Source organism: Trichomonas vaginalis, chromosome IV (genome assembly GCF_026262505.1).
Source record: "Trichomonas vaginalis G3 chromosome IV, whole genome shotgun sequence".
NCBI classification, from domain to species: Eukaryota; Parabasalia; order Trichomonadida; family Trichomonadidae; genus Trichomonas; species Trichomonas vaginalis.
In genome coordinates this window covers 7,249,313-7,266,288 of record NC_067206.1, presented here as the reverse complement: position 1 = coordinate 7,266,288, position 16,976 = coordinate 7,249,313, and the positions used below count along the sequence as shown (strand labels likewise).

Below are 16,976 nucleotides of genomic sequence, written 5' to 3'. Positions count from 1 at the left end.
TTATGCTGGCTATGATGTTTTATCTCCAGATTATAACCATTCAGCAAAAAAGACTTTTCGACCAACTGAACCAGGAGGAAATCATGTCCATACTTTCACAACAAATCCAACAGGTTTGGGTGAAGATTATATGCCACCATTTATGACTGTATTTGCATGGTTTCGCGTTCAATGAACGCTCAATGTTTGTGAAACAAACTTTAGAACGGACTGAAAGTCCTGAGATCCAAAAGAGTGAACGGCATAATTTAAATTTTTATTCCTCATTCGCTAAGGATTCCAAAAATGAAAAAATCATTGATTTCGGCTGAGAAAAAACAGCAAAACCCTTCTTCCACGGGAACAAAGAAATAAAGAAGAAATAAAGAAGAAATAAAGTAAATTTTTTATTTATTCCCGTGGAAGATAGAGCACTTTTATGACACTTTTTATTCACGACAAACAAGACAAACAAAGAAAATAAGAAAATACGGCGCTGTCGCGGTTCGAACCACAGACCCTGACCCCTCCATAACACCACCTTAGACCACTGTGCTACGTAGCCTGTCGACATAAGATTTTATAAATTGCATATTTGACGTAAATTTATTTCCCAGTTATTCAATAATTAATTATTTTTGAATAACTGAAGGTGTCACTATGTCACTCAGTGTCACTCGGTTATTTAACTTCTCTGAAAAAATGTGACAACATGACATTTTGACAACATCACAGGAGGAAGGTAGTTATGACTTATTTTTGAATAACTGAAGGTGTCACTATGTCACTCAGTGTCACTCGGTTATTTAACTTCTCTGAAAAAATGTGACAACATGACATTTTGACAACAGTCCTGGAAATTTGATGCAGCCCAAAAATAAAGTTAGTTTAAAATTATTTTTATTTTTTTATTCCTAGATAAATGACAGCAACAAACAACAACAACTATATCGTTTCTGATGAAAAAGTTATTGATTCATTAGCTGAGGAATTAGTTGTGGCAGAAACTAAAACCCTCAACGAAAGAATTGGTGAAAACAAGATTGATTTACATAACTACCTCAAACACGATGGAGGAAGAGGAAGGAAAACTGGTATGGCTTTATTAGTAAATAAAATTTCAAATTTAACGATTATAGATGTTGATATCAATAAATCATACAATGATGAACTTAAAGAAACAGTTAGAAAAGATATTTTATCAAAACTTTCGGATAAAGATGTTATCGTTAAAACCGCTTCAGGAGGTCTTCACATTTATTGCAACACTAATTTCTTCTATTCAACCTCGAACAGAATGATTAAATGCTATTCCTGCAATGATTACGATATTGATATAATGACTTCTATGGATGATTCAAAGCGTTCTTTAGTAGTTATGGCTGATTCAAGAGTTCGCAAGAATGCAACAGAACCAATCAAAACATACTCATTCATTCGTGGAAGTTACGACTCGACCATAACCAGAACAGTGAATGATATATTAAATGATTTGAATATTAAGGTAAGAGTTGAACAAAGAACGAAGAAATAAAGACTATCATGAATGAAAACAAAAATGTAAACATTGACGATAAACTTGCCCAGAGCATAGTTGATGGTATTAGTGATTTTGAAGTACATAATGACGGTGGAAATATGAATTTAGAAAAAGAAGTTACATTATTCACACTGTTTCAAGCAATTAATTCGTTACCTAATCATTTAATTAATGAAGCATACGATAACGTTTATAACTTTTGCAGCTTAACAGAAAATGCAAAAAGTAATTTTGAAAAAGCACGTAGTAGATATGCACATTTAATGACTTCTCCATTTGTTTTAGTGAAGATTCTAAAACTATATCAAAAGGAATATTATGATGAATATGTTTTGCCTTTATTACGTAAGCCAAAAATAACATTTGATATAAAACTTGATGACTCGTTTTTGATAACAGATATTAGACGCAAGGCTGAAAATCATCAGTATAAAAACAGTTCTGAAGTAATTGAGGATTTATCACGTGTAATCCGTTTTGTAGATTGTGGAAATAAATATTTCATTCAAAAAGATTACAACATACACGACAAAATGAATCAAATATCATTCGTTCTTCAATCAAACATGAAAGAGTCACTCAAAATGATTAAATTATTTAAAGAAGAAGGTAAAACCATAACAGCATGGGATGTACTACTAAATCAATTGTCTTCATTAACCGTTAAGGGTGTTTGCTTTAAATCTGATTCCCCAGATGTTTTCTCAACGTTTCAAGGTTATAAATACAACGTTCTCGAAAAACCAGATTACTCAAAAATTGAAATGTTTATGAATTTCATTAAAGAAGCCATTTGTGATAATAACGATGAAGTGTATAAATACCTTATCGGTTGGATTGCATCAATGATTCAACATCCTGGAATCAAGAATGAAACAGCAATTATTTTGAAAGGACTTCAGGGAACAGGTAAAAACAGATTTACAGACATTATTTCTGAACTTCTCGCTGGTTATTCATGTAAAAACATTACCGAAATAGGTGAGCTAACGGGTAATTTCAATTCAGTAGTTGAGAATAAAATGTTTCTTGTACTTAATGAACTCAAGAATGTAGGTGAAGATAGACTCGCAAACTTCAACGCTTTGAAATCAATTATAACGGATAATGAGATTAGAATTAATGAAAAGAATCAACCCAGAAGAACAGCACAGAACGTTGCAAACTTCATTTTCGTAACTAATAATGTTTACCCTGTCAAAATTGAAGTTGGAGACAGAAGATACGAAGTTTTAAGAGTTAATGGTAAATTTAAGGGTCAATTTGATTACTTCAAGAATTTAATGGATTCATGCACTAAGGAATTTTATGATAATTTACTAACATATTTTATGCAATATGACCTTTCATCATTTGATGTACGAATCATACCGATGACTGAAGCCAAACAAGATTTAATTGAATTATCAACAAATCCTTTAGATGTATGGATAAATACACATTATGATGAATTGTGTGCAGGTATGACATGTAAAAATGCTCTATTCTGCAAACCATCAGACATGAAAGACAAAAACTTTCAAATGAGCATTAAAGATAAATGTGATAAGAAACAGAGAAGAATAGATGGTAAACAAACATGGTGTTATGTTTTGAAAGAAGAAATGAAAGGATTATATAAACAGGTTGAACCAAACGATAATGAGGATTCATTTACTGACGATGAAATACCTGTAAATGAGCCGCTAAGCGGCGAGACCTGAAGGTCTAGCTTTATAAAGTATGATTTGAATTTATTTTTGCATTAATCCTGTGTTGTTGTCAAAATGTCATGTTGTCACATTTTTTCAGAGAAGTTAAATAACCGAGTGACACTGAGTGACATAGTGACACCTTCAGTTCTTCAAAAATAATTCATAAGTGCCTTCCTCATTAATCCTGTGTTGTTGTCAAAATGTCATGTTGTCACATTTTTTCAGAGAAGTTAAATAACCGAGTGACACTGAGTGACATAGTGACACCTTCAGTTCTTCAAAAATAATTAATTATTGAATGACCTGAAACCATTAATGAAAACATTATTTTTGGGTCATTTACACTCATTACGATGAAGTCATGACAAATCATTTCCGTGACTGTTGTCAAAATGTCATGTTGTCACAAACTTTAGAACGGCATAATTTAAATTTTTATTTTTATCATAAATGAATACCCCACAAGCTCAAAATTTACCACGAATCATAACAAGGGAGGAAATGATAAAAATGATGCAAGAACATGTTAAAAATAACAAACCACTAAAATTGAGAAAATGTGGTTATGCAGTAATGATGGAAAGAGAGATGTTGTCGAAGAGGAATAAAAATTAAATTTAGATTGAGTTTAAAAATTCATCTTTATTAAATTCATCTCTTCCAATCAATTTATTTATTCTATTAAATTCTTTTATTTTTGCTTCACTCAGTTTAAGGATTGAACGGTAAGTTTCTAATTTTTCGATTATTTCTTTCCTCTCTTTATCGTTTTCAACCTCACCGCATTGTGGCTTCTTTTTGTAATAGCATATTTTTGATTTAATTCTGTTTAGTTTCTTTTTATATTCATTGTCTGGACTCTTGATGCTTCGTTGTCACTCATTTCTTACGAAATAAAAAAATTAAATATTATTTAAATATAATGGAGTAATAAAATAAATCGGAATTTCTATTAATTTATTGTCAACTTCAACTAATGCATTGCCGTTAATATATCTAACAAATTCAGCTATTGTGTCAAATCTTCGTCTTCTTTTTGTCATTAATTTATCAGTTTTTCCATAATCGAGATGAATTAAAACTTTATTTCCTTGTTTAAAATTCATGAGCCCTGAATTAATTTGTTCACGTTTAACATCATTCAACCTTTCCATTTGCTTTCTAATATATTCCCATTCTTTTGAAATATCATTTTTCATTTCCACTGGTTTCATGTTTATTGTTCTATGCCATGTATTATTGTAATAATATACTAACTGTTGTATGATGGAGTCATGATTTCCATCCCAGTATATCTGACCGTTAACCCCTAACGCATCTCTAAGAGTTCTCATTACCGCATCAACTATTTTATTATGAAACGTATATGGAGAGGATGAAAGTAAAAATTAATTTGTGGGAAATAATGAGTCATAGCTGCCTGAAATCCTTTATCACCATCACCCCTTATATTATCTACTCTTTCATGATCTAGTAAGTATTGAATAGCTCTTCTTGTTTCCTGTTCTGTTTTCCCTTTCACTGGAATGCAATATAAATATCTAGTGTTAATGTTAATGGCAAATAAATAAGTAACGTTTCCTTTTGAATATTCTAAATGATCGATTTCGTATGAATATGGATATGGAGCAAATGAAGGGCGACTAAATTTTTCCTTTAACGGTTGAATTTTTGGGTCAATTGGTTTATTTAATATCTTGAAATCCTTTTTAAAATCTTTTTGCTTCTTAAATGTTTGAAATGGATATAATAAAGTGAATGATGAAGGATTAACTGAAGGAGGAGGCGGTACTGTCGTTGGAGGTTTTGGTGTTGCAGGTGGTTTAATTTTATCTGCTTTGATTTTGGATTTCATTCCCCCTTCATTAATTCTGGATGTATTCTATTCATTTGTTTTAAATATGCTGTATATAAAGGTTTGATATACTTTCCCGCTTCGAGTTTATGTTGAAGGATGAATTCCAAAAGTTGATCTTCATTTAAAAGTCGGGCTGAATATGGTTTAACTAATGAATCATAAATTAAAGCTTGTGCTTCATTTATGGTCTGAATGACCTGGGCGTTTTGCACCTTTGTTTTTTTGCGGCTCAGGATTATATAATTTATATAATTTATATAATTCATCAATATCTTCTTCTGTTAATACTTTATTTTTGAAATCTTTCAATTGTTTAAGTTGTGATTTAGTTTTTCCCTTTGAATATTCATTATTTTTAATTTTGTCTTTAATTTTAGAAATTATTTTATCATGATATTTCAAAATTTCATTTTTATAATATGGATAATAATATTCCATATCATCACCCGTTATATTGTTATCATATTTTTGGAGATATGTTTTTAAATCATAATAATCAAGAAAATTTTGATTAAATACTAAATCATCAATTAAAATTTTTAAATCTGCGCTATTCATTTATATAAAAATAAAATAAATGTTTAAGGGTGCCACCTCTTTGATCAAGAATCAAACCATCATTAACGGTTCCTTTTGTCTCTTTGTGGCATTTTTTATAAAATTTCAAATTGTATTAAATAAATGGCATACAACATCCATTTTCACAACATACAGCCTTAGTGTGTGCTCCTGTTAATGCAGTCTTACCGATTGTTAAGCGAGTCATTGACCCGTTTTTAAGTTGTAAATTAATATTCTGACCATCAAATAACTTTATCATTTATTATATCCAAATAATTTTTAGGTGTTAATTGTTTATTTTGTCGTAAACTAACACCCTTCATTTTTTGTGCAATCTTTTTAAAATCACTTCCATCAATTGAACCGTTGAATGAAGTATAACACTTAGGACATAAAGCAACCATGTTATCACCTTGTTTCTCAATTGCTAAACCCAATAACTTCTTCTCATGTGCTTTTTCTTCAGCTTTATTCTTTAATTTAGGTTTAAATTTCTCATTAAAACAAAAGAAATCAAAAGGTGCGAATTTGTAAATGTTTTTATCATAAAATTTTTTATCGGTTACAATTGCTTGAAATGCTTGAGTGTTAGGAAGATTTGGGTCGCCAGCGATTGCCCAATAAGATGAATCAGTATCACCTTCAATGAAATGAAAACGATTAACATCCATGCATTTATACATAAAATCATAAATGAAAACCAAATACCAGTATTTTGCGTTATCTAAAGTGAAGAATGCCTCTTGTAAACATGTATCACATCTATAAAATCTATCTTTAAGCATCACTTGATACGTATCTTCACCTATTTCTCTTATGTTTTTAAACTTATTTGACATACATGCAACGCGTGCCTTCTGTGCATTCATTATTTTAGTCTTTGCGTAATTTTGTGTATTCATTGCATCGTAACCATATGATCCATTAAGTGAAATCTTGCAAAATAAACTTTTTCCTTTATTTCCTTCTAATTCAGCCTTTTGTCTTTCATTCATAAATTCGTTCGCAAATTCATTAAAACAAGTGTTTTTAGTAAATGTTAAAATTGATTGAATGTCATCAATGATAAAATGAAATCTGTCTATTAGATACCAAAGATAATAAGAAGAAAATGGTTGATATTGGTTGTGTGTTGATGCTAACTGAGTTAATTTTCTCTGTTTCTGGTCAACTGGTAGATTGTTTGATTTCATGTAATTATACATAAAACTGCCAATTGTTTTTTCATCTGTGATAATATCTAAGTTTCTTATTATCGGTAAAAAGTTTATGTAATCATTAATGTATTTTTCATCAATGTGACCCTTTACTTCAGCCACGAATAAAGTATTTTTCTTCTTAATAATTCCCAGTGCTTTTGCTTTCTTTGTTGCTGTATCACAAATGATAACACCATTCAATCTTCCCGGCATATACATTTTATGGTCAGTATATTGAATGAAATCATGAGGATTAGATGAAAATGATGAAGGATATAATGAATTAAAATCAACACCAACGAAATGAGTCATAATGTTGGAAGTGTCCTCATTTGATACAGTTTTAGTTTCTGGATTATATGAAAGTTTATTAATGTGTGTGATTCCTTTAAGATTACTCTATGTTGAACATTTGATAAACCACCAGTAATTCCATTACGGAGGATGTGATAGCTTCAACTGAATCTAGAGTCATTGGTAAATTATTTTTTAATGTATAATTTCTTAAATTGATTCTTAAACGTTGAACATCTTCATCTTTATTTGATTTTACGACATTGCAATAACAACACATTAACTGACAATTTTCTTTGGTATGTGGTTTTTCATTATCGATTCTATCTAATGTTGGTTTATTAGCATATGTAAACGCTTTACCACACATTTTGCATTTAGATGAAAGGATTAAATCGTGATAGTATTGATAGTCATCCATTGAAACATTGTTTTTAGTATCCCTTTCTGCTTTTTCATCTTGTTTCTTATATGAATCAATTTTATATTTCCAATACTTTTTTGTTAATTCAAAACTTGATTCCACATTTTCTTCTTCTGGATATGTTTCATTAGGATTAAAGTCTTTATATGCTAAAGCGTAACGAATCATTGAAGCATTCGATGATAAAGAAAGATTATGAAGCATGTCAATTTTATAAACAAATGTTTCTTCAATAATTTTATCAATTGGGTCAATCATAATTTCAACATCTTTATTGCAATAATGAATAAAATATTCTAATCTATTCTTAAAATTTTTAGCATCATTGAGATATATTTGATAACTATCTGATATAGTTTCTTGAGTTAATGCTGAATAAAATGAATCTTTCGTGAATGGTTCCTTATATAATTCTTCTTCGTAATTTCCCATGTGATGAATTGATAAGGGAAAAAGGATTTAACACGTGATTTATTGTTTCCGAAATCTTGAGTGAATTGGTCTAATGTTCCACCCGCTATATAATTTCTGATGTCAATAAATCTTAATTCATATGGACAGTTTGTTTTCTTTACAATGATTTGCTTAAATTGAGAAGAAGAACCCAGCATTGATTTTATTTTCCATTTTGCAGTGTTTAAATCACGAAGAATTAAATTTAAATCAAACTTTCCCGAATTAAAACCTATGATATTCACTTTATTGAATTCCTCATCTAGAAGTTCTTTAAATGCTTCCTTCTGTTTTTCATTTAATGTATGGGACAAAGTCCCCGCCGTTTGGTCCGTTTGCGGCTTCATTAATTCTTCATATTGTTCAATATTTGATTTAGCAACTAATGAACAGGTTGAAAATAAAAATTCAATCCAATCAGAGATGAACGAATCACTTGATGTTAAGCAAAAATTCCTCGTAAATGTTTTATCACGGTCTACGACCTCGCCGCTTCGGTCTGAAAGACCTTCAGGACTCAAAGAGTCCGTTTGCGGCTTTATTTTGACAGTTGATGATACCATAAATGGTTTTAAGTAAGCGTTCAAAGTTGCACATTCAGAAAGTTGAAGTTCTTCTTTAGTCTCTAATGTTTCGAAGTCAAAAGTAATATAATATCTTGTTGGTTTATAATATTCCTGCAAATTGTGAGCTAATAGCCATTGATATATCTTCTGTTTCGTGATATGTGGTGCATATGGTTGTTGTGTGTTTTGCAATTGAACGTCTTGAATTAATCTTCCATTATTTTCTTTACATTTCTCACAATGTTTTAAAAATCTTCTTTGGTTTTTCCTTTCTGGGTCATCACGGATAGAATATACTTCTTCTTTGCAAAAGGGGCAAACTTTATATCCTGTGAGTGCTTCAACGTCTGTAATTCTGTCAGCGTGAAGTTTTCCACATGGACTCTGTGTTAATAAAATATTTACTGTTTCAAATTCTGGATCTATCATTATTGATTCCACTAATGGAAAGTCTACCTTATTTATGTCTACGTCTTCTGGTTGAGGGTCACAATAATAAAAATCAATATTAACGTTTAACATTCTTGCTAACCTCTCACTTTCTGATGAAATGTCAAATCCTTCATATGCATCTATGGCTTCATTTAAATAACTTCTACGAGTTTTAGGATTAACACCATCAGGAATGTTATAGAAGCGTTTAAATAACCTTCTACCTTCGGCTCTTATTTGATTATCATTCATTTTAGCTGTTCCGTTTTTGTTCATTTATGTAAGAATAAAAAATTAAAAAATAAATAAAAATAAAGTTTATTTTTTTAAAGTCCAGGGCACAAAGTGCCCAGGGCTAAAGCCCATAAAATGAATTAAGAACACATAAATTTTTATCATCTGCGACGTGACGAATACATTTTAATTTACTCAAGAATGCGTACCCTGATACATTAAATCTAATTCCTGTCTTATTTAATTTCACAACTTTGAAAAGGAATGTATGAATAGCTATAAAATGATGAGATGATGTTTTATGGGTTGCTTCCATTTTTTCTGAAATAAATGAATAAATATAATGTTTATAAGTTTTCATATCTTTTATATTCTTAATAACGAATGGTATAGACCTTTCAACTTCGTCTTCCTTCGGTGCTGTTCTTTCATATGAAACATTAGTAGTATCTTCAATAATGAAACCACAATCGCATAAAATTTTATATGTACCAATTGTTTCTTTTGATATTTTATCTAACAAATCAAAAACTTTATCAACACCTGTACATTTATTTAAATAATAATTTGTGTAAATATCATGGTCTTCTTTCTTAATCGTATTTGTTGCATATGTTACATTTTTCAGTGCTTTTTTGAATTTTTCAGAATCAAGAGGAGGTGAAAGTAATATACATGGATAATCTCCATCGTCAATAAATTGTAACTTATGTTTATGAATAAATTTTGTGCCTTCTTCTGAAAGTGTTTCATCTATTTCACCATCTAATAAATTTTTAGTAGATTCCAAAAAGTAATTTTTATATCTTTCTTCATGAGATTTTTGAACTTCTGATTCTGAAGCTGGGATATTCATTAAACCCTCTACTTCATTCTCATTATATTTTTCAACTTCTCTTAATTCCTTAATTTTTTCATCTATTTCATCTCTTATTTTTTCCAGTCTTTCAATTTCATCATATTCATCATCTTTAATCCGTTCTTCATAATATTCAGGGAAAACATCAGGTTCTTTAGGTTTTTCTTCTTCAGATGTGGGATATAAGAAATTTATAACATCATCTTTATTCATTTTTCCATCATAATCTAAATCATTTAATAACTCCGCGAATTTTTGACAATTTCTTAAATAATATTTATTAACTTCATAACTCGCCTCCTCTAATATATCCTTTATTTCCTCGTTTGTGAATCCCAATTTTTTAACGTCGTTTGTCTTGACACTCATTTTCTTACGAATTAAAAAAAATAAATTATTCAAAAAATGTAAGACATGAATTTTTAAAATCGGTTTCATACAAAATAAAAATAAATTTTCATAAATGTAAGACATGAATGTTTAAAATCTATTTTTTTTATTTCATTATGGTAGTGAATCTTTCATTCATGAATGATAATTATATCTGATTTCTTTTACTCTCTCGTATATACTAGATTTAAAGAATTCAGAACTTTTACCATAATCTCCTAAATGTTTTCTTATCCCTAACGTGTGCCAGTTATTATATGAAACTGTATAAACTTTATCTTTATCTTTACATCTTTCATCACTTCCAATATATTTATATCTCAGTTTTGATTTTGCATTTTCATAATCATTAACGTTTAATAATTCACAGTCTTCCTTTTTAAATATATGTTTAAGATATTCAGGATTTAATACTCTACGTTTATATGCTCCTAACTTAGTTCTAAAGGTTTTTCTACAAAATTTAGGAATTCCATCCTCTTTAATGTCATCAATGATTTCCATTTCATTATTTTCAATTTCTTCTTCTCGTTTATGAGGTCTTTGATTATGACTCCATTGATTCCATGAAATTAAATATTCTTTATCATTATATTTATACCTCATTAGCTTATTTTGGCTTTCATATTCATTTAATAATTCACAATCTTCATTTTTAAATTGAAGTTTAATCCATTCGGGATTTAAACAATGTTTAATTAATCGCGGAATATCTGACATCATCTATATATAGCTTCTTTTATAAAAGATAAAAAAATAAATTATTTTAAAATTAATGTTAATTTTTTAATGATTTATAAATAAATATATTTTAATGCATCGTCTATATATAGATGTAACAAAAAAAGTCACACAACCCGCACTCATATACTACTTGGAACATACAACCAAAATATAAGTTGGTTTAAACATATATTGCTATATCTCATGATCTTACTTAGTACTTTTAAAGTTAATTTCAGAAAAAATTTGACACAATGGTATCCGGCACATACAAGTGGTGTACAACCAAAATATAAGTTGGTTTAAACATATATTGCTATATCTCATGATCTTACTTAGTACTTTTAAAGTTAATTTCAGAAAAAATTTGACACAATGGTATCCGGCACATACAAGTGGTGTACAACCAAAATATAAGTTGGTTTAAACATATATTGCTATATCTCATGATCTTACTTAGTACTTTTAAAGTTAATTTCAGAAAAAATTTGACACAATGGTATCCGGCACATACAAGTGGTGTACAACCAAAATTTCATATCCCTAGTTTTACATTTATGTTTAGTTTTATTTCACCTAATTTTCAAAGATCATAATTGAATTAGATGGCCAAGCTATTCAAAACACGACCAAGCTTATCAAAATAAGACCAATATATTCAAAATTCTTTATTCTTTCAAATCATTTCATTTTAATGCAGATCTAAGATCACGAACTCACATATATCGAGTTGCTTAAGTATGGAGTGCAACAAGAAATCCAAGCAGGTTGTAGTTATTCATATAAAACTAGGAAAGAAAGAAATCAAATCCAATTTAATTGTAAGTGGCCGAATTGTCCATGTCGCTTCCTTGTTGATACACTTCCCGATGACAAGTACCACATACGAAAATGTATTAACACCCACAATCATTCTGCCCCTTTTCCAAACAAATCACAACAAATTACATCATATTTTTTAGATCTTATTTAACAAGATATTTTGAATCAAATCAAGACCGTGTTTACGCACAATTAAGGTGTTTCAAAGATCTTAATATCCCATTTGATAGTGGGATCATTCCGGAAATGTTTCAACAATCTACAGATGCTTTAAAAAAGTTTTCTAAACGCCTTCATGCAATCAATACCCGTTTCTCAGCGGATGATGTTACATCTCTTGCAATTTTTGTCGACATGGTTAAGAGTCATTCTCCAGATGATCTCATCGAGTTTATTCATGAGCCAGATCGTATGATTTTCTATTACGCCCCATTCGAAGCAAATGCTTTTTCACATCAAATACAAACTTATCACATTGATTCCACTTATAAGCTCTTGCGCTCTCGCATACCATTTTATGCCGTCACTGGCAAATTCGCGGAATCAATTGTTTTTCCGTTTTTGTATTTTTTCGTTTGGCCCGACACAAGTGAAAATATACAAGTTTGTCTCACAGCATATTTTGGCTCCATCAATCGCGAACCATCTTATTTTTCAATGGACTGCGCACCTCAAATCACAAATGCTGTTGAAACAGCCATCCCCTTATGCCAGATCATTTTGGTGTGGTGTTCATGTGTTGCGCGCTGTCATGAGAAAGGCTGAAAAGTTTCAAGATCGTTCCAACTTCGAAACTTTCTATAACTTAATGAAGTTATTGGTCTTTGGTTCTGAAGAGGAAGAAATTGATCCTGATGAAGTTTACAACAATTTAGAAGAAATTTTAAATGAGGAACCTGCTGCCGTGAATACTTTGACCAACAGTGGCGCCATCATCTTGACAGGTGGATGCTTCGCTATAGAAATGAAGGAGATGGAACAAACAACATCTCAGAATCACATTTCAAGGTTTTGAAGCACCAGTACTTCCCAGAAAGGCGAAAATCTTCGACTCGATGAACTTGTCATCGGGTTATATTCCAGTGTTGTTCCTTCATTCCTGATTAAGTTGCAAATTAAAGGTCTGGATTCAGAGAGAAGTGTTAAAGTTATCAAAAAAGTCACAAGAGATTTCGAAGAAATGACACAATTTAAAAAAGTCGAATGCATCAGTATGCTTGAAGCTGTTCAGAAAGGTCTGAAAAATGATACACTTGATCCCAACATTGTTTACTCAACATTAAAAATATTATTGCAAAGAAAACATTTGATTTAATAAACATTTAATTTATTATAATTAATTTTTTATTACAGTATAGTAAAAAATGCTATAAATAGATTATTATATTTTATTAAAATGTGACTTTTAATAGTAAGTGAATAAAATAAATCAGGAATTGGGAAAGAAATAAGGTTAATTAAAATAATGAAAATTACAAGTTTAAGGTTAATGAAAAAGTGACAATGGGCGAGTTTGTCCCCCACTCCTCCCTTAATGATTTCAAAAATGGATCTGAATATTTTACGATTTTTACAACAATTTTCACAATCTGTATTGCAATACTATACAATTCAATTGTTTAAGCTTGTCATTTTGACATTTACAATTTCTTGCATTTGAAAAAAATTTACACTTTACAAAGTTTACAAATTACTTTAAATCATATCTATAACAGTACATCTTTTACCGGTGAAGTAATGTAGTAGTATACATTACCGACCTTGGGAACATAAAAGCATTATTTTATATCTTGACAGCGTAATTTTCCTAATTTTCAAATCAATCACTTTGAATTGCGTTCAGAGAATTTGAACAAAAGTAATTTTGATTTTAAGATTTTAATATTTTACTCTGAATTATTGAATAATTTTTAAATAAATTCTGAAGTTTGTTCTTCAAACGCAGGAAGCATCTCCTTCTTCTGAACTGGTTCGTTAAGACTTTTCTTCAGCTCATAGTCTTCATTTAGAAAATCAGAAATCTGTGAAGGTGTTTTCTCCAAACCAAAAACATTCGCAAGGTGGCCTAAATGAAGTTTCCTTGAGTCAAAGTAAACCCTATCTTCTCTTCTGTATGTGCGATATGATTGGACAGCTGACTGCCATGCATAGCATGCTATGTCACTTAAATTGTTCGATTTGACTGTTGAAAAAATCTCCATTTTGATACCAAATGTGCATTTTTCAAGATTTCTTCCTTTCATTGCTGAAACACCCTTTTGGACAATCTCTGAGAAATTGTAGTTCTTGATCTTTATGCCCATATTTGTGAGTTTATTGACAAATCCCATTTCATAATCTTGCAGGAAAAGATATGAAACGCCATCTTCCCCAATTCTTGCAGTCCTTCCAATTCTGTGAACATAATCTTCTGTTTCGACTGGAGCTTCATATTGAACAATGAGTTGAACATCTGGGATATCAATTCCTCTTGCAGCAACATTTGTACAAAACAAAAGTGCATCCTTGCTTGCCGTATACTTCGAAATAGTCTTGTTGCGATCAGTTTGCTCAAGGTTTCCATGAAGCTTGTAAATCTCCGCATTTAAGAACGGTGAGAATCCTCCAACTTCATCATTATCTGTTGTTGGATGATGGTCTCTGATTGTAGGCTTGCTGGAATCGTTTACCATAAACTTTCTTGGAGGAAGACCTTTATCCTCTCTTTCTTGTGGTGTCAAGAAGTTGAAGTATGAGAAGAATGTTGCATAAAAATCGACCTCAGAAATTGTACTGAGAAAAACAATGGCCTTCATCTCAGGAATCTGGGTGTAATACTTCTTGAGTAGTAAAAGGAGAGCCAAAAGCTTGTCTTTTAGCTCGACACTAACGACTCTTTGAAGGATTGAATCAGGAACTGAGTAGTTTTTGCTGATGATGCTACCGATTCTGACCGGATCACTGAGGGCGATTGAAGAGAGGGACTCAATCGAGCTTGTAAGCGTAGCAGAAACGAGGATACTGTGATATTTAGCTCCAGACTGAGAACTTTTTCCCTTGATCAAATTAATTATTTGTACGAGCTGATTCTGGAAGCCTTCTGATAGTAATCTGTCAGCTTCATCAAGAACAAAATACCGGAAATAATCAAATGTCAGATTCTGAGAATTTTGGAGATGATAAGTTAATCTTCCCGGAGTTGTAATTATTACGTTTAATCCTTTTCTAAGGGCCTTCTTTTCTACATTTGTTTGCTCTCCACCAAGGAGGGTTCCTGCAACAATAAAATTCATTTTGGATCTGAGGTCTTGTACAACAGTTTCGATCTGTAGACACAGCTCTCTGGTCGGAACAACAATTAGAGCTAAGCAACCCATTTCTCGCTTAATATCTGGAAACTCTTTTGCAAGATTTGTAAATATCGGCAAAAGGTATGATAATGTTTTCCCTGTTCCGGTATTAGCGCATATTAATGCATCTCTGGAATTGTTGATAGCTTTTATTGATTCTGCTTGAATATTTGTAAGTTTTGAAAATCCTTTTTTCTCCAATACAGACATCAATCTAGAATCAATATCTGCTGCTTTAATATCAACATCTGAAAACAATCCAGTTTCTAGAGGACTACTCCTTGTTTCAGTCATTCAAAATAAAAATGTGAAAGAAGACAATTTTCTCATTCAAAAGTACACGGTTTGTGAATGAAAAATTTTGGCTGGTTTTCATTAAATACTATTTTCATACCCAATTCCATAATCTTTCTGCACAAATTATTTTCATGCAAACTTTTTCACTATAATTTGAAAATATCATTTTGTACTCAACTCAAATATCCAATAATTTCAAAGTCTCATCACACTTTTCAATGCTCGATTTTTAAAAAATGTTTAAAAATGGAGCTTATATTGAAATAGTGTAGAGACTAAAAATTACCACAGACTATTTCAGAGGATTGAGTTGCCACTCAATCCTCTGAAAAGTCCGAGGTAATTTGCAAAATTTTGAATGACTTTCAATTATATCATTTTACGAGTAATTTTTTTCAATATTTATATATTCGATTAATTTATAAATGCTTTTATTTTGCATTCAAAAAAATTGAAAGAAAGAGGGAAGTCACCGGCAAACCGCCGTGAAGATGAGAATGAAAAAATGCGAACGTGCTCCAAAATTAGCACCAGAAGACTAATGTGTTGATAGGCCAGTCCGATGGTAATGATTTGTAATGAAAATTTATTCGATTTTGCATAAAAAAGAACTCAAGATAATCCATATTCAAGTATATTCGAATTATTATTTTTGTATATGCTCTGGTATCACTATTTTAAATGCAATACCTACAATATTTTGGTTTTTGAATACAAGGAAGCTATCTCAACTCTTACTGAAGATTATTTAATAATAAAAGCTAATAATTCACTATTTTAAGATTTATAGTTCGGATATTGCATATAAAATATATGTCTATGCAGAATATAGCTGTTAAAAATCACTTTTCTGTACAAATTAGATATGCATTAGACCAAACTATTAAATTTAAACCAAAACATAGTAATATCGATTTAATTCATTATTTTAATTATAAATTTGATTAATTTTATAATCCAAAAAATTGGAAATATAAAACATGAAGTTATAGCTTCCTTGTATTCAAAAACCAAAATATTGTAGGTATTGCATTTAAAATAGTGATACCAGAGCATATACAAAAATAATAATTCGAATATACTTGAATATGGATTATCTTGAGTTCTTTTTTAGGGTCATTATTGATTTTGTAATTTAATCGTCGTCGTTATCGATTTTGTAATTTAATCGTTATCGTCTTTTTCTAAACGTGCATTTTTTGCTTTCGGAGCTATTGAACATACATTGGCCCTTACCAGCAATTGAAAACTATTTTTCATTATCAACAATTACATTACTCCGAGTTATTCATCAATCAATGAAAATCGATATATAGTCCATA

General features: G+C 30.4%; 5 protein-coding genes and 1 pseudogene across 6 annotated transcripts, besides 5 other annotated features; 2 read left to right on the top strand and 4 right to left on the bottom strand.

The window, feature by feature from the left end:
* Nucleotides 1-10,503: part of a mobile genetic element that runs on past the window's edge.
* Nucleotides 1,277-2,124, top strand: TVAGG3_0046570 (annotated as a pseudogene). Its single transcript has one exon. A coding segment is annotated over exon 1 (848 nt).
* TVAGG3_0046560 (uncharacterized protein) lies at nt 2,365-3,222 on the top strand (the record flags this gene model as incomplete). The annotated part of the gene is made up of 1 exon (XM_051220907.1): nt 2,365-3,222. The coding sequence occupies one exon, from the start codon at nt 2,365-2,367 to the stop codon at nt 3,220-3,222; it is 858 nt and encodes a 285-aa protein (XP_051105893.1).
* TVAGG3_0046550 (uncharacterized protein) lies at nt 4,116-4,547 on the bottom strand (the record flags this gene model as incomplete). Its single annotated transcript, XM_051220906.1, has 1 exon — nt 4,116-4,547. One exon carries the CDS (start codon nt 4,545-4,547, stop codon nt 4,116-4,118), a length of 432 nt encoding a protein of 143 aa, XP_051105892.1.
* On the bottom strand, nt 8,775-9,276 carry TVAGG3_0046530 (uncharacterized protein; the record flags this gene model as incomplete). Its single annotated transcript, XM_051220905.1, has 1 exon — nt 8,775-9,276. A coding segment is annotated over one exon (502 nt), but the record flags the coding sequence as incomplete, so codon positions are not given.
* On the bottom strand, nt 9,356-10,462 carry TVAGG3_0046520 (uncharacterized protein; the record flags this gene model as incomplete). The annotated part of the gene is made up of 1 exon (XM_051220904.1): nt 9,356-10,462. The coding sequence occupies one exon, from the start codon at nt 10,460-10,462 to the stop codon at nt 9,356-9,358; it is 1,107 nt and encodes a 368-aa protein (XP_051105890.1).
* Nucleotides 10,504-11,365: 862 nt separating the features above from the next.
* Nucleotides 11,366-13,554: a mobile genetic element.
* Nucleotides 13,517-13,554: a terminal%2Cinverted (terminal inverted repeat of MuDR-5_TvMULE4 transposon ID:TVAGG3_0046500).
* Nucleotides 13,555-13,938: 384 nt separating this feature from the next.
* TVAGG3_0046490 (helicase protein) lies at nt 13,939-15,651 on the bottom strand (the record flags this gene model as incomplete). Its single annotated transcript, XM_001316116.1, has 1 exon — nt 13,939-15,651. The coding sequence occupies one exon, from the start codon at nt 15,649-15,651 to the stop codon at nt 13,939-13,941; it is 1,713 nt and encodes a 570-aa protein (XP_001316151.1).
* A 1,116-nt stretch (nt 15,652-16,767) lies between these two features.
* Nucleotides 16,768-16,853: a terminal%2Cinverted (terminal inverted repeat of MuDR-N2_TV transposon ID:TVAGG3_0046480).
* Nucleotides 16,768-16,976: part of a mobile genetic element that runs on past the window's edge.